The sequence below is a fragment of the Micromys minutus genome (genome assembly GCF_963924665.1).
Source record: "Micromys minutus genome assembly, chromosome: 6".
NCBI lineage: Eukaryota > Metazoa > Chordata > Mammalia > Rodentia > Muridae > Micromys > Micromys minutus.
The window spans coordinates 49,895,750-49,913,408 of record NC_137975.1 but is presented as its reverse complement, the minus strand read 5'-3'; the positions used below and the strand labels follow the sequence as shown (position 1 = coordinate 49,913,408).

At 46.3% G+C, this 17,659-nt stretch overlaps 1 protein-coding gene across 1 annotated transcript in view; it reads right to left on the bottom strand.

The window, feature by feature from the left end:
* FAM171A1 (family with sequence similarity 171 member A1) overlaps nucleotides 1-17,659 on the bottom strand; it is a 117,510-nt gene that overhangs the window by 21,059 nt on the left and 78,792 nt on the right. The window contains exons 3-4 of the mRNA XM_080917753.1: nucleotides 15,925-16,017; nucleotides 4,488-4,646 (exon numbers count right to left, since the gene is read on the bottom strand). Of these exons, the coding sequence (XP_080773879.1) occupies nucleotides 4,488-4,646; nucleotides 15,925-16,017 (252 nt within the window). The remainder of the gene's footprint in view (nucleotides 1-4,487; nucleotides 4,647-15,924; nucleotides 16,018-17,659) is intronic.

Here is a 17,659-nt window from a genome sequence, read left to right as displayed (position 1 = left end):
GGCCTGGAACTCATGACCACCATGCCTCAGTCTCTCAAGAGCTGAGCTTACAGCCATGGTGGGAAAGACTTTATTGTAAGAGGAAAAACTCTGGGGAAGCTACAGAAAAACAGGTTCACAAAATAAGCTCTGAGCACATCGTACCGTAGGATGTATAAATGTATAGCATCTCTAACACACACGCCAACAAGTCAGTGCTGGAAGAAGATACGCTAGAGACTGTTTAAAACAGCAAATTTCACCAAGGATTGCTTCAAAGTATTAACCAATTCTATCATAAGGATAGCACTGAAACTTAGACATGGAATATGTATGTGTTGTTTTAGTTGGCACCGGTATTTTGGTCTGTTAGAACTTTGATATGCCGATTACTCTCCATTAGACACCATTATTGGAGCCGGTACTTTAATGACTGTATGCAGACCAATTAGACAAAGCACATAGACAGGTACACTTAAGCGATCCATTTTAGTGAAATATGATATCACACAAATTATATTGTCAAAATTTCCCATCTTTGCCTTAATAGGATGAGTTTCTTAGTGATAAAAACGGAAAGGTATTTTACAAAGCAGGATGCCTTATATAATACTGTTTATGCTTTATTTACTGCTGCTATTTCTATTTATACTAATCTTACTGTTAAGCAAAAAGACAAACTATAAGTATATTTACATCAAGTATAATAAGTCTATACTTCCTATATATTAACATACCTATCTGAGCTAATGCCAACCTACAATTTGCACCAAAAGTAAATACTCAAAGCAAATCTAGTGAACTTTACAGTTTCAACAATGATTTAACAGCCAGTCCCCTGTGGAGTAATAACAATACCACTAAACAACAATACCACTGTACATCCATCACTTTCTCCAGGAAAGCAAAGGCCTGTTAAAAGATTTCCTCAAAAGATGACAGTTGGAATCACAGATTCAAGGTCAGGAATCTTTCAGTTTAGAAACCATTGCATTTTGGGATAAGAAAACTAAAGGCATGAATTTACCACACCGTGCTAGAAAATGCTCTATGGATAAGACATTCATATGCCCACAGCTTAAAGGTGCCAGGAGGGCAAAGCCAGGCTCCCCATGTCCTGCTCCTGGTCACGCTTGGACCTGTCAACCAGATAGGATTCAAAGGCCAGAGTCTTGAGGTGACCCAATGCGTGCTGTATAAACACTGCAGAGAGGAGGTTTCTAAGTAGGATGTACTGCTTTATATTGCTAAGCTCCATGCAGGAGGTCTGTAGAAGGCTCCTGTAAACAGGCACGTAGAAAGTTCTAGAAAAGCACCTCCATTCTTTTTCCCCAGTACCCTCACATTCTCTTTCCTCTTCGTCGTGCATTTCCCTGATCCAGGCAGATGGGTTTCTAGAACTAGATACCCCTGCTGAGTTACTCCCCTCCTGCCTCGTCGTCAGGACTCAGAAGATGGTGGGCAGGTCGGGTACCCTCTTATGTCTATGGCCATAAATATTCTCACCTGCACGAGTTCAGAAGCATGCTCTACGGAAAGGAGATTATCCGAAAGTAATGAGCTTCAGCTTTCTGTCCTTTACACAAAACTTTTTTTTTTTCATTTTTATTGGATATTCTCTGTATTTACATTTCAAATGTTATCCCCTTTCCCCCCACTCCCATAACCCTCCCCTTGCTTTCATGAAGGTGCTCCCTCTCCCACCCACCCACTCCCACCTCCGCCTACACACAACTATTAAAGAGCTCCAGCCGAGGTGGACATGGTGCTGCACGCTTGTGCACAGTACCTGGTCGAGTGAGCCAGGGCCGCTGAGGCAAGGCCAGCTGGCTTACACAGTGGGGCTGTGAAGAGAGAAAAAGGGAAAAGGAAGTGGACAGAGGAAGGAAGGAGGAAAGGGAGGAGGAAGAGGGAAGAGAGAGGAGCCCTAGCTCCTAAGACAGGTAGGTCTGGAGACTCATTATTCTCTTGGCACTCCAGTAAATGACCAGTCCTCCTCTACAGCATCCCCATGTCTTTCTGCCTACGGCCCTGGTCCCTTCACTTTGGGCAGATTCAGACGTAGAGGCTTAGACTATTTCTCTTACACACTTCGTTACGAGATTCTTGTCATGGCCAAGGCACTGAGTTCTGTCTGTAGCCAGGCTTTCCTTCCTGCTCTACCTCGATGTTTCCTGGCCCTCTGTGTGCAAGCAACATCAGGTGTCAGGCCAACTGGGTGGAGGAGGGGCAAGCATCACTTTCAAAATGGAGTCCACTTGGGCTTTTGAGTAATCGATTGTTTATAACAAGATGAGTTCTACTCAGTCTCTTCGCCCTCATGTTTTAGTACCAGGCTGAAACATGAAGCTCTCCAAAGTTCAAAAGCTAGGTGCCTCCATACTTCTACGTAAATATTTAAAGGAAATCAAAAAATGATCTTAAATTCAAAATACTTCAGTTTCAGGCCTTTGGGATAAAGATGGTCATCATATGCCAACTTTTCTGTGGTCGCAAAAAATTCTGTACCTTAGACATTCTGCCCTCTCTGTCCCTCTGGAGTGGCTGGTGGAGGTCATTTCATTGAGACCCACGGGGATGGTGTATAGGGACCAGGAGCAGCTGGTGGTACCAGACAGCAGAGAATCTTTGGTCTGTATGTGAGCAGAAAGTGAATGTTCAGAGCCTGTTCACAAACTCTGAGGCCAGCAGCGACCCACTGTGCCCCAGGTGGCTCTGCTTCATTGGAGCCCAGGCTCAAATGCCTCCAAATACATATAGACACACCACTGGCTGGCTCCCTTTCCTAGTGCGTCTGGGGGAAACTTTGATCCTCTCTCAGGCAACTAATCAATTACTGGAAAAGCAGTTCAATGTCACCTTCCAACCTTTTTCTTCCCTCTGAAATAGACTGATTTCAAAATAAAATACGCTTCTGAAAAAAAAAATCAATAGTGCCTTGCTTTTGCTCTCTGCATCCCCCGGTCTTCTAGGGTTTCACAGTTTATTCACGAGTGACTGGAAGGGGACTGAGGACATAAATGAGCTCGGGAGAGCGAGGCCGCTCCTCTTTGCTGTATTTCCGACTATGCTTCCTTTCACTGAGAAAGCTGAATGGAGCTGACGAGGACCTCAGACTAGAGCTCTCTGGGCTCCTCGACTGATGTCCCCCCCCCCCAGAAACTTTAGTGCAGATGACTACGACATCTGTTTGATGGCAAATGAGCAGCATACACATCATGTCATCGGTCCTCAATTTAAAGGAGAAACCTTCCTTGAAATAAGACCCACAGATGGAGCAAAAGCAATACGTCACCAGGCACCCTCTCCTCCAAACAGAAATTTGTTCACAAGTTACCGACGCGGATGAGAAGTTGGAGGTGCACAAGCTTTCCTGATTCACCAGTTTATCTAAAGTCCTGGAAAATGATGAAAGTTCTAATCAAAGTGTCCTTGGGAAGTACAATAATATACCTAATTTAACTCTAGCTAAACTAATTTAACTCTAATTTTATGCTATGCCTAAAACCTGAAAGCCAATGAAGAAGAACAGGAGAGAGAAAGGAAGGGGGAGAGAGGAAGGAGAGGGAAGGAAAGGGAGGGAGGGGAAGGGGAGAGAGAGAGACTGAGAGATGGACTGACTGAGAATTCTAAGACCCAGAACCTCTCCTGTAGCAGGTGGAGGGCTGAGGACCATGCTGTCACTCAAGAGGAGGAAGGTTTTATGCGTTGGTCTTTCTCTGATAAGGAACTGTCACTTTTCTTGGGGCTGGTGGCTTTTGGCTTCTCTGATCTCGTAAGTTCTGTGTCTGTCAGAGTAGTCATGAAGACTGAGCTGACGTGGTGATTTGCCAAAAGATTTCAAGTCAACTTCAAAGCCCGGATTGTCTCAGGCTGTCTACAGAGAGCTCCTATGGAGACCTTCCTCAGTCCCCTCTGAAAGGAAGGGGGCGGGACATCTAACAGCAGACAAGGAGACCTGAAAGCTGACGGCCACACCACAGAAGGCAAAGCTCAGTGCTCCGTCTATAGTGGAGCATGGGATGTCACTTGCTCATCTCTAGGTGTCACTGGAACCAACTCTTCCCATCCCAACATGGGGTGACCGAGAAGGTGGGGCTGCTGGGGTGTTTCTTGCTGCACAGCTGGGTGAGACAGTCTGGAGCAAAGTAGACTAGGCAGAGACCAGAGGAGCAGAAAACCTGTTACTGATCTCTTGCATTAAAAAAAAAAAAGTTTAATTTTAGTTGAACTGAAGTACTTAGTCCAAACAAAGAAGGTCCTTCAGGCCCCTGGCAACCTCTGGAAAGCTCAGGGAAGCCAACTTGCAAAGACGCCACTGCATATTGGTGCAGACAGAAGAAGGCCTCGGTAAGCTGGGAAAAGGTAATGATATGGACCCAGAACCCGTAAGGTCAAGGCCCAGCCCCCTCCGTGCTCAATGTGACCACCTCTTGCCTGAGCCAAAACTCAAAGAGAAAGACTATACCCCAGAAGGCCCACCCAGAAAGAGAAGAGACTCCAATTACCTGTCCCGTTTCCATCCAATCCTCGCAAATAAGGGAAGCAGTCTACTTCTGCTGGGGAGCTGGCCGCAGTGAGGAAAGCCGTCAGGGCGCTGTAGCTGGTGTTCTCCGGCAACCTTAACGCTCTTCTCTGGAAATGAACTCGAGGCTGTGGCCGGGCACCTGTGGGAATCAACCTCTGAGTTACCTCCCTGAGGAGGAGGAGGAGGAGGAGGAGGAGGAGGAGGAGGAGGAGGAGGAGGAGGAGTCCGAGTCGTTGTTTCCATTTCAGAAAATACCAAGCCAGGAAAGGCTCTGACATCCCTCCCCTACCCCTCCATGGCCTGCCATCCCTCACTCATCCAGGACGCAGGGATTTGACAACATGCTATTATGGGGCGAGAAATAATAGCCCATTGTCACATTTGTTTTGACACAGGATGTTATTTGGATTTTGAACAAAAAGCTTTTCCCACATTCTATTTGTGACCAGTCTTTTCCACTGTGTGGCGTCTGGCTATGGATAGGGCAACATTTTGGGAGAGTCTGAGCAAATGAAGCAAGGAAACAACAATTAATCTCTTTAGACCAGCAGTGCAAGAGATAAGTGTTGGCACAGCCGGAACCCATCCTCCAATTTCCTGGAAGTCTCATTCAATGGCACGGACCAAACGGAAGCTGGACAGGGGCTGTGACACGCAGTCCCGGGAAGGCATGCAAACAGTAGCCCTCAAGAACAAACAGCTTTCTTCCTGTGGAGGCTGCGGTCTGACACTGGAAGTCCCTCTGAAAGGCTTCCCACTGGAGGCAGATGATGTCTCGGATTTAACAAGGATACTAAAAGTGGCACCTCTCCCTCCAGCTCCATCCCTTTTTGTGAGCACTAGAGTGGCTTGGTCGGATGCCTTGAGATGTCACTTAACATGTTACTGTTCTTCATGTGTTAGTTACTAAGACCCCAAAGGTTGAACCTACTTTTATCTAATGTGGCGGTGATAGCTACCAGACATGAAGGTGAGAAGTAGTTATGCACAAACATGGCAAAGATGTCCTTAAAATTAGAATTCTGTATCTGCAGCTTGAGTTGACCTTGTTCTGCTATGCTGAGGAAAGGGCTCCTTCTCCCAATCCACGCGATACACAGAGGTTCTAGAATAGCAGCCCCACCCAGAGATGAGGCCTTTAAATAAATTCCAGGGTTCCCTTTCTCCAGATCAGAGCGCTTCCAGGGAGGGGAATGTGATAGCTTCCTAGAAATGTTCTGTGCTACAGGAGACAAAACTAAGGATGTCTTTCTATGGTAAGGCACGGCAGCCAAAGGGCTTATGGCCATTTATCTGGGATATGCTTTCTGGGCCACACTTGGCTGTGTATGGCTGATATGGTAGATCGTCACCACGTTCCTTCTATCTGTTCAAAGCTACCAATCAACTTCTTTCCCTCCCCAAAGGCCAGTAAAACAGGTTCAGTCCCAAAGCCCAGGGAGCCAGGACCCAAAGTCATAGCTACGTCACCTTGTAGACACATCCATTAGTCTAATGGCAGGTCGTCCATGGCCTGTCTTCATTTCTAAAACAAAGTGCCAGCCTCCACGGATCGCCTTACATTTTTATCTCTCACTTCTTCTGATCTCGCCTGCCTCTGGTTCTCACTGCATCCAAAGCCCTCAAGGACTCTTCTGGTGCCATGGCCCCCTGGGAGCTGTCTACTCTCATCCTTTTACCCACTGGCTGCACAGGCTGCCGGCCTCTTCGTTTGCCGGAGCTCTCTGAAGTGAAATGTCAAAGTCTCCCTTTCCATCTCCTCATCTAGACTATGCAGAATCATTTTTTTTTCTGGTAATGGCCAATGCAGCTGCCGATGTTCAGGAGATGTGTCGCCGAAAAGGCGCCTAGGTTTCACAATCAGGAAGAGTAACAATCCCAGCCAACACGAGAGAAAGTTGGGCATATCTATACACGATAGGGCCAAGATGGGGCTGGACTGCATGAGAATAAAGGGAGAAGGTGGAGTCCAGGATGGCTATCCAAGCACAGAGTGGGATGCCTGTGTCCTTCCTGGTCTCTGAGTCACTCTGGAGAGAGGGGAAGGTTGAATCTCGCCCGCAGGCAGGAGAACATTCACACGACCCTGGACATACATCCATCAAGGACTTAGGGATCTGCCCTAGGACCCGGGGAACCACAAACCAAAACTTAGGGGCCTTGGCGCCTCATTAAAATATTCTCCCATCCATTCCCGTCTCTCAGATGGACATGTGCACTACAAGCCCCGGAATGGGAGAGCCATCTCTCTTGTGTCTCTCCTTCTGTCCCATCATGCCTCCCCTCTTCCCTTCCTTTGTACAGGAGAACCTGGGAACTCACCAGCATCCGGGGCCACTTATGGTAGCTAGAAAGTGGGGACACACAGGGTTTGGATGGGTTACGCTTGGAAGAACAGAAGTGGCAGGTCCAGCTGAGCTGACACCTGCTGTGACTGGCAAGACACAGATGCCATCTGCGGAGGAACTCACACACCCTCAAGGACAAGTACGGACAAAACCCATGACCAGTGACATTGCATGAAAGATGTCCATGGAATCTAAGGGTATATATAGGCCACGCTAGGCCATGGTGTAAACAAGGTCTAAATGTGCATGTGTAGGCCTGGGGTAAGACTCTGTGCTCTTCTTCGTGCGGTTGTCTGGGAGCAGGAAGAGAGTGGACCAGCCTGCCTGTCATCAGTGGTTGTTTCTCAGTGTATCAGCAGCTGCTTGGAACTTCCTCTCCCTGCAGACTGAAGGCCCCATCCTCCTTTTCTAGATGCTTACATTCCAATATACTGAAAACAGCAGACCGCCTATGTTTTCTTTCTGTGATACTAAATCTATCCCCCTCCCCATTCTTTCCATCCAAGGTCAAACCAAGCCCCTACCCTAACTTCTGCTCTCTTGAGTGTGTGATGAACCTTTACCAACTGTTTGTGCCCTTGTCAACAATCTCTTTGTTGGTGTTTCCTCCTTCGGTAATAAGCACACTCCTGCCTTCCCTACCTAGAGAAAAGTCACAATCAAACATGACTTTCACTGTTCTCATATGTGAATGCCTGTCTTCTTCCATTCAGCCTTCAGTGACATGGCGGTCACCCACAACACATGATGCCAAGCTCCACTGTATAATCTGTGACCCCATGCCACCTCCTCTCAGCCTTCACCCCTGACCTCTTCACAATGAGCCAGTGTTCACCAGCCTCACCCACGAGGAGCCTCCTCTTCCTTGGCATTCATCCTTGGTGTCTGGTTCTCATGCAAACCCTTCTTTCTTCTCTGCCTCCTGATGAAACAGTTCCCAAAGGCCACTGCTCCCACTCTCCTTAGAGATCCCTCTTTATATCCAGTCATTTCCAGTCGTGGCATCTTGCCTGAGCCCCATACTGGCATTCCCCCTGCCTTCCAGATAGTTTCACCCAGATACCTCCTAAGGCCAGCATACACTCTCTCCTTTAGAGAGCCCATATTCTCTTTAGCGCCCAATTTTGATCCAGACCAACATCACTTTTCCTTTCTAACATTTTACAGAGTCACTCAAGTGCCACAACTGGCTATTGTCCCTTTGTTACCATTTCCTCCCTTCTGACCCCACACTACGAACCCATGAACCACCTTCTGCCTCGACAGTCTCCCCGCTACCCTGTGCTTCAGTCCTAACCTCCACGCCAGCTATGGACACACCGACTGCTCAGCCATTCTGACCACGTGCTTTCCTGGCTCAGGAGACATAGTCTCCACCACTTAGGGAATACACGATGACAGACAACATTAAAATTCAGTAGATCAAAACAGAATCAAACTACTACTCATATCAACTGAGAGATGCAAACCTCCACCCTTTACTTCTACCCAGAGAGGGGAAGTAACTTGGTCAACATCAGTGTACTTGGAAATATAGAAGACTTTTACATTTGGCATCCCTTCCTATCATGACATGTCCATCTCAAAATAGATGCTCTATTTATGACCAATGCTCCTCCATCCACGGGGCTGTTTGTGTGGTCTGTGTGTGTGAGCCAAGGAGGAGGCTTGCCATAGGCATGGTGCCTACACTATGCATGTGGTCATGCTTGTCCTATGTCTGAAACTACCTCTTGTCTCTGTATCATTCAAATGCATCTCAAAGTCTACCTCCTCTGCATATGCATCACGTCTCTGAAGCCCATCCAAAGGTCTAAGGTCTGTTCATTTCTTATGGTCTTCGATCTCACTGGGTCTTGTATTATATGTATGTGAACGCTGTACTTCTTAATCTGAGGCACAATGAGAGAAAGGGTGCTCGCCGTAATCTGCTACCCAGTGATACCTGTGGGACTGAACGTGGTGAGTCAAGTCTGGCAACTTGCTATGTTTTAACAATGCTGTGACTTCACTGACACTAGATTAGGACCAGAAATCCTAAGCTGGGTGGTTGCCCTGTGGATATAAACACATTGACTAGCAGTCCTGATTCCTACCATCAAATACCAGTGCCAGTCACCAATATGTGACAATCCCAATGGCCCCAGACACTGTGAAGTGTCCCAGGCCATGTGAAATTATCACAGTAGAGAACATCTTGTTTTATAGTCTATGAATCTTCATAACTTAAGCAACTCATATGAAGAGTCTTATATGGAGTCTTATAGCAGACCTGTGATATATAAACAGTTAAAAAGCAAAACCTTTGTACTCCTGAAACTCAAGAGGAAGGGAGCGAGATGGCTTGATTGTCAGATGTCATACATCCTAGAATAAGAGGGAGATGACAGAAATATGAGATCAGCTTTAATAGCACACGAGTGACTGTTCTGGAAGGAAGACAGGTGGTCCCTGTCTGGAAGGCTGTGAAGGGGCAGATCAGACAGCAGACAGGAAAACGCAGAGATTCAATATAGCCTATCACACACAGCAAGACCGAGGAAGTGCATGCGAGCCAAGGAGGAGGCTTGCATGTGCCTGCTGCCTGAGTTGCCTGCAGGCGATGGGTGTCCAGGGTCAGCAAGACTTTAAGGATGAGCCTGTTGCACAGAGGCTCAAATGAGGGATACAAAGAAAGGTAGAGACACGGGGGTCAACACAGAAGCTGGGTAGAGTTGGCTAGAAAGTAAACCAGGAAGTAAGACCCCATGACAGAAGCTGAGAAGAAATGAACAGCGGCAGCCAGAGAAGGAAGCTGGCTAAGAGACGAGGCGCAAGAAGGAAGACAATGGAGTGTGGAGCCTGGGAGAAGTCAGGCGGGAACGGAAGAGACTGAATCTGTGATCGGAGAGATGTGGATCTGGACAAGAGAAGTCTGAAGAACAGCATGAGGCCAACTCAGTGCCATGTGTGTGGCAAGGGGTGATTTTTTTTTCCCCTCAGAGTTTGAGAGGGAAAGGGACGAGCATGTTGCCTGAAGGAAAAACGGAATGTAAAAAAAGGCTTCTCTTTGACAGTCAACATCTTGAGTAGGAAAGGCAGAGGGAGCTCTGAGGGAGGGCGGAGCCTGCACACATGGAAGCAGGCAGAGAAGGGGAGGTGAAGACCCTCACGGCAGGACAGAGGGACCTTCAGAGGTGCCGCTATCACCATGGACAGGAGGAGGAAGAACAAGAAGAAAACTGAAGACGCCATCCTCCAGGAACTGTATTTCCCCCTCCGAAACAAAAAGCGAGGAGATTGCTAAGGGCAGGCGAGGCTTCCAATAGGCCCTTTGCAGAACAGAAAGGAATTATGGAAGAAGAAACTCGGGGTGGGGGGCATCGGAGCTGCAGGATGCATCTCCAGCCTGCTCTCTTTTATTTCTTATCATCTTTTAAAAATTATGTGTTTGTAAATGTGATCATGGGCTGTGTATTGCCACAGCATGGCTGAGGAGGTCAGAGGGTAACTTTGGGTGTCAGAGTGTCAGTGTGTACATGCGGAGGTCAGAGGATAACCTTGGGGGTCAGTTTTCACCTTCAACCTTGTTCATTTGAGACATGGTCATTTACTTACCAAAGTCAGGCCGCCTGTTTCCCAAGCTTCTGGGGAGTCTGCAGTCAACCTGCCATGGTCCCTATGGGACTACTGCAGCCCTGACCCGTGTGCTACTGGGCCAGTCTCTTGAGTGAGTTCTGGAGATTCGGACTCTGGCCATCAAGCTTGTGTGGCAAGCACTTTACCCATGAAGCTAATACTGCAGCCCCTTTCTCTCTCATCACCTTGGAATTTGCTTCTGATTTCCCCCTAAACCTGTCTCCAGAAAATTCCAACTGGTCTGTTTCTCAGCAATGCACACAAAACTCTCCAGGAAAAGAACCTACCAATGCCCTCTCATTTTGTTCTTTCATCAGTCTTGACGATGAACCGGAAAGAAATCTGCCAGCATTTTACAAGTAAAATGTTTTTCAACACAGCCTGTTCTCGGGGAAGTTCCCTAGCTGACCAGTCACGCCACGAGCCCCTCGCCTTCCTCTCTCAGTCCTAAGCCTTCATCACAAAGCTACGGCGATACTCATGGAGTGACGACTGGCCTCACTTTTAAAATGCAAGGGGTGCTGACTGCTCATGACAATTTCGTTAGAAATATGGATTTATTGTGTAGCTTATGTTTGCAGATATAAGCTCTGCCTACCCTGATGAGAATTATTATTATTATTATTATTATTATTATTATTATTATTATTATTTGTGTATAGGATTAAAATTTACATAAATGCCCTCTAGTGTATCTACGGAGAAGAAGAGTAGATATTTTTTATTTTTTAGGAAAGCTCTCATTAATGTACTTTATTTGGATATAATTTGGATATAGTTATGTTACACCTCCAACTGACGTTTCACACACATCTGGGAACAATGGCCTCTTTTCTTTTTCGTCCCTGGTATCGATCCCTCCTCGTGGCCTTTATTCTGTCCAAGTTTTCCTGCAGCACAGCATCATGTGACCTTGCCCACAGTTGGTAGGACGAAGTTCCCTGAGTGAACCATTATCCGGCTGGGGAACCTTCCCAGGATGGGCTGGCACATCACGGCCTCCGAGCAACAAACTCATAGGAGGTTTCCTTACAGTGCTATATCTCTGAGCAGGCAATAATTTATATTCACTGAAAAATGGCATAAGCAACAAACCAGCCAGAGGATAACATGCTTTATGTGCCCCCATCAACTTGGTGCGATACTGGGTTTGCAAAATGACAAAATGGCACTGATTTATCAAATGATGGCAAGGATTCCCATTTACTCAACGACATATGCTTTCCTTCCAGTAAGGAAAAGCTCTGGATAGAATAAAATGATGCACTGTTATTACTGCCCTGACTCAACTTAGTTGAGATAAGAAACTATAATCAAATCTTTCAAGCTCATGGAGTGGGATAAGTTATAAGATTAATCAAGCGTCTGTAATGTTAGGAAGCTGGTGTAGATGAGCCTATGGAAAGGAAGAAATCATTCTTAGGTGGCTTCTGATTAGATGCTGGGGGCAGAGGTAGACATATACTGATCAACTAGGTACAACAAAGCTCTCTGAATGTATTTCAATCCCTTCCTCAAGTGTTCACGTGTGTGTGTGTGTGTGTGTGTGTGAGACTGTACCCTCTGCCCTAGTTCACTTGTGTGTGTGTGTGTGTGTGTGTGTGTGAGACTGTATCCTATGCCCTAATTCACTTGTGTGTGTGTGATTGTATCCTATGACCTAATTCACTTGTGTACGTGTGCCTGTGTGTGTGTGTGTGTGTGTGTGTGTGTAACTGTACCCTCTACCCTAATTCACTTGAACAAAGAAAGGAAAGCAACCATGGAGAAACTGTTTACATAGGAAGCACAAAGAGCAGGTGGACTTTGATCATTCATTTGTTTACTTAATTATTCAGTGGCTCATCGGGTACCTGTCAAGAAGCAGGCGCAGGGCCTGGGTTTGAAGAAACCACGATGATGATACAACTTAGTGAATGAGGAAAGGTACATGTTATAGTTAACTGCCGAACACGCTGTGGTCTGTAGCTGTGTGGCACTGTTTTGGGGGGTTAGGGACCCTTTAAGAGGCTGGTTCTGCCTGTAGGAAGTGGGTTAGGACTTTAGAGTTACACCCAATATGCTCTTTAGGAGATACAGAAAGACCTGGAGAATTTGGTGTGCAGTCTGTCTTTGCTATGAGTGGGGAGTTTAAAGACAGTGTGGACGTTGGGGTGGAATGTCCCAGATGGGAAGCAACAAAAGAAACTGAATTGGGCTATTAACACAGTCTAGGCAGAGGGACTCTAAGTAGGCAGACAGAGGCTGTATCGCAGCACCCTGTGAGATAGCATCATGAGGAGTGAGACAGCAACCAGGAAGAGAAGGGACCAGAGCATGGCCCCAGGAAGACCAAGTCAGCAGTTCCGTGTATGACAGACACAGGGGAAAGGAAGCCCTTGAGGCATAAAGTGCAGCTTCTCAACTGTGTCAATCCCACCCCTAATACAGTGACTTCAGAGTAGCACTCAGGCTGGAAGCATCTGTGGACACTCATCCGGGTCCTGTGAGCACAGATGGGTAACACGTGGGCAGCAGGAAAGAGCACAAGTCTGCAGGCACAGGCCTGGGAGTGTGAGGTGACTCAGCCGGGGCAGCCAGGCTTCCCATAACTGGTTTTTGACTCATGCGGGTCTTAAGGGGGGAGCTGGAGGTCACACAAAATGTTGCATAGGAAGAAGGTGACTTCACAGATAGTGCATGACAGGGACTTGGGGGTTCTCCAGGGTCCTCCCCAGGGACACAAGCCAAGAGAACTAAGTGTCAAGGCTGGTGGGTGCAAGAGGCAGTCACAAGGAGCCTGAGCAAGCCTGACAGAATCCAGTGTGTCCATTTTTCTGCACTCTACACACTGAGGCCTGCCGCTGTGATATGCACAGGACAGAGGAAGGACAGAGGACAGTGAAGAGGAGATGTTTACACGTCTTATCTTTAACCTTAGTAAAGGGAAACACTGGTTCAAAAACCCACGACAGCTGGCTGTGAGGGAGATGAGGCTGGCGGTGACTGTGAGGGGCTAAAAGCTTGCCGTGGAAGGAGCCTGCTTCTTCAGGAAGCTCACAGGCTTCAACACCCTAGCCTGTAACCAGCAACAACTTCTGGGTGGCTGTAGCAGAAGCTTAGGGACCATGTAGCCCCGAGTATGAAAAATTTGGATTTTATTGACATACAATGAGAATACCATTGCAGAACCAAAGATGGCTTACAGGCACAATTGCTATAATTTTCATCTTATGAGGACCAGACTGTAGGCTCGGCGAGAGCAGGAATACACCGTTAGTCAAAACCTTTTGCAGCACTCAGGGGGGACACAGGAGAGCCACGGAGACAAAAAGGATGGAGAGAGAGAGAGCTCAGCAAGGTTCAGCCTAACCAACTACACAATGTGTTTATGCCATCGATGGAGACACACGTTCTAGTAAACCATACTCACCCTAGAGCTCAAGGTGTATATATTGTATTGAGTATATAGGAGATATTCAGTAGATATCCAAGGTGACATGTGTAACAATCACCTGCTTCTGAGCCCCTACCTAGGAGGCTCAGCTTCCCCTAGAAACGGGACTGGAAGTAATTAATTTCTAGAAAAAAACTGATACCCACGACCTAAAGAAGGTAAGGGTAAGGGTTTGGGGGCCCAAAGAAGCTACTAGAGTTTTTTCAAGGAATGACCAAGAGTCAAGACAGAACATTAAGTCGCTGAGTCAAGGAATGAGGGAAGCAGTTTCACAACAGGTGACTAACTTGCTACCTCTCTTGACATGGTCACATCAAGAGGGTGAAGGGGTTATTGATGTCTTTGGGGTCGGGCAATATGAGTCCAGCTTTAGCAAAGCCAATGAAAGATGAACTGTAGGCACAGAGGCTATGGACTTTCCTGTGAGATGCACCCGTCTCTCTCTGAAACGTAAACCATAAATGTGCCGGACACTTCCATTTGTTTTCAGATCAATGCTTGGAGATCAGTAGTTATGTATTAAAGCCTTCACATCTCCCTGCAGCTCCCGACTAACGACGAAATAAATGAACATTCTTCGTTTGCTGATGCCACATAGATCGGTGTGACTCAGAAGGATGTGCATGGCATGGTGTCATCGTTAAAGAATAAAGGCTCTGCATATATGCGGGACACCCGGTGTGGCTACCGAAAATCCCGTGGTGCCCCAGTCCCTCCTAGAAAATGACCCTGGTTTTTGTACAGACCACAGGTATATACTACATAGCCTTTAAGTCATACCCAGTACATTAGAAGGGAGATACATAAATAGTTGCTATGTTGTCCTGTGAGGGAATAGGGTCAGTTAAGGTCTGTACATGTTCAGGAATAAAAAAGAACTTATCTTTTATTACATGTCTGTGTCTGTGTGGGTGTGCACACCTGTGTGGGTAGTGCCCTAACGAGTCCAGAAGAGAGTGAGCTTGGATCCCCTCCAGAACAAAGGTGACAGGCAGTTGTGAGCTGCCCAGTGTGGATGCTGGAAACTGCACTTTGGTCCTGGACAAGCAGCCACTCTTCAGCCATATGAACCCACAACAGTGAACCTTAGGATAATGAAGGGCAAAACGTAAGAACCACAACAAATAAAACTCAGCAGTGCCAGGGAACAGGGTGATTCTCTAGCCCACAATGGAAGGAAATGATCTGAGCACAGAAAGATGTTTTGTGTGAGGATTATTCCCAACTTGAATCCCAATACTGATTAGCAAGTGTCCAGAACCTTCCATATGAACACATCTTAAGAGCCAGGAGTGGTTGGGGTGAGGTGAGTATTTATAATGACTGCGAAACACATTAAAAAATAGAAGACAAAGAAAGCCCTCCCTCCCCTTTCTAGTTGTTGTGAGTGACCATGTCTATTGGGCAACATGGACCAGGAGAGTGACCCAAATAATAAGAATCTTATCTTAGGAAAGAGAGATGATGGGGAACTAAGCAGGGAAGCCCCTTTCTTTTCTCATGTACACTTAGAGGATGGTTCTGTATGAAGTCATGTTACAGCCAGCACATGGCCGGAATGCAGACTTCTCCCAGGAACAACGAACATTACATTCCAGCCTATGTGGCTTGTATATGTGATGGTTTGTATATGCTTGACCCAGGGAGTGGTACTGTTGGGAGGTGTGGCTTTTTTGGAGTAGGTGTGTCACTGTGGGTGTCCCTTACCCTAGCTGCCAGGGAGCTTTAAGACCCTCACCCTAGCTGCTAGGGAGCCAGTATTCTGCTAGCAGCCTCCAGATGAAGATGTAGAACTCTCAGCTCCTCCTGCACCATGCCTGCCTGGATGCTGCCATGTTCCTACCTTGATGATAATGGACTGAACCTCTGAACCTGTAAGCCAGCCCCAATTAAATGTTGTACTTTATAAAAAAAAAAAATATTGTTGCCACCATCCAATAGGAAGAATATTGCTCATAAAATGTTAGCATTTGGCCTAAGAATCATCAGTTTGTCTTTTTAAATACGAGACGTACCTTGGAATCCTGATACTATTTGGACGACATCTTCATAGACCATCAGTGTAGCAGAACGTTCAGGAAGCAGCCCAAGGCTCAGCGAGGAAAACACTGCAGGGACAAAATAGACATAGAAATCGCTGGTATTTCAATCCAGAAGCCCACTCTGACTGGGAACTCTGCCAGCTTCCTACTTTCTAATTTCAAACCAATCACCATTATTGATTTCTCCAAAAGATTAGCGAAAAACCCTCAACATGCCAGTACTGAAATCCTCTTGTAATAACGACTGTTTTGCCACCATCAAGAAATTGTTATTCTTTGGGGGAAGGGACATGTGCAAATGTGTGGAGGTCAGAGGTCAATTTTGAGTGTTGTTTCTCAGGATGTCTTGGGAAACAAGGTCTCTTACCAGGATCTGATCAGACCAGACTGGTTGGCTGACAACCCCTTGGGATCTGCCTGACTTGACATCCTCTGGGTAAGGATTACAAGTGTGCACCACCATTCCTGCTTTTTGTTTTTAGGATTTATTTATTTATTGTATATGAGTACACTGTAGCTGTCTTCAGACACACCAGAAGAGGGCATCGGATCTTATTACAGATGGTTGTGAGCCACCATGTGGTTGCTGGGATTTGAACCCAGGACCTCTGGAAGAGCAGCCAGTGCTCTTCATTGAGACATCTCTCCAGCCCCACACCTGGGATTTTTACATGAGTGCTGGGGAACAAATTCAGGTCTTTGCATGACTGAATTATCTCCCCAATTCCTTTGCAAGGTATTTTTAGTAAGTAACAAGTCCCCATGACACTGGAGTATGTTAAAAGTTATTATGTGTAGATTATATGGGTATAGATACATACATGTGTATACACACACATGTATGTATGTATGTATGTAATGTTAGGTATAAGCATTAACAAAAATCCTAAAATGTGTGCTTAGGTTCTCGTGTGCAGTATGTTCAAAGATTTTTTTCCCCAAACTCGGAAGTAATAACATGACACAAATTATACTACTTTAAGATTATAACCCAAATATCTGGACTTTTTAACCTCAGGTTCGTGAAGTCCACAACTTTCCTGGAGTATGTGCTGTGAAATGTGTGTAAACACTATGTCCCCAGCTGGTGGCGCATTCTGAAGGGTTGTGGCACTTTCAGGCTCTGCTTTGCTGGAGGAAGTGTATCACTGTGTCAGGCCTTGGGCATTTCCTGTCTGTCTTTTGCTTTCTGACTGTGGACACATGTGGTTGTCTGCCTCACACCCTGCAGCTGAGCCTCCACCATGGCAGATTGCATTTCTTTTTAAACATGAGTCGCAATAAATTCTTCCTTTTCAAAGGAAGTCAGGTATTCTGTCACATGATCTGTGAACATAGGAGAATATCAATAGAATCACTTCATTTATTTTTTTAGATGGTAGTGTTTGATTTTAACATTGGTTCTTGGTTACCCAAGCAATGTTGGACATGGCTTCTTTCTCATGGACTGGATCTTAAGTCAAATCAGACATTGGTTAGATACGCCCCAACTCGAGGAAAACAAAACAAAGCAAAGCAAAGCAATTACACCTAAACTAAGATTTGCAGGCTCTCACTGACAGGGCGGATGTCACTCCTGGGTCACTGGCCTGGGTAATTTATCCAACTATCAAAACACTATCAAAAAGAAGTGGGTACTCGAGATTCAGTAATAAAAAGGGTTTATAGATGAGGAAACAATTGTCCAGATACCCCAGATGGTAGAGGC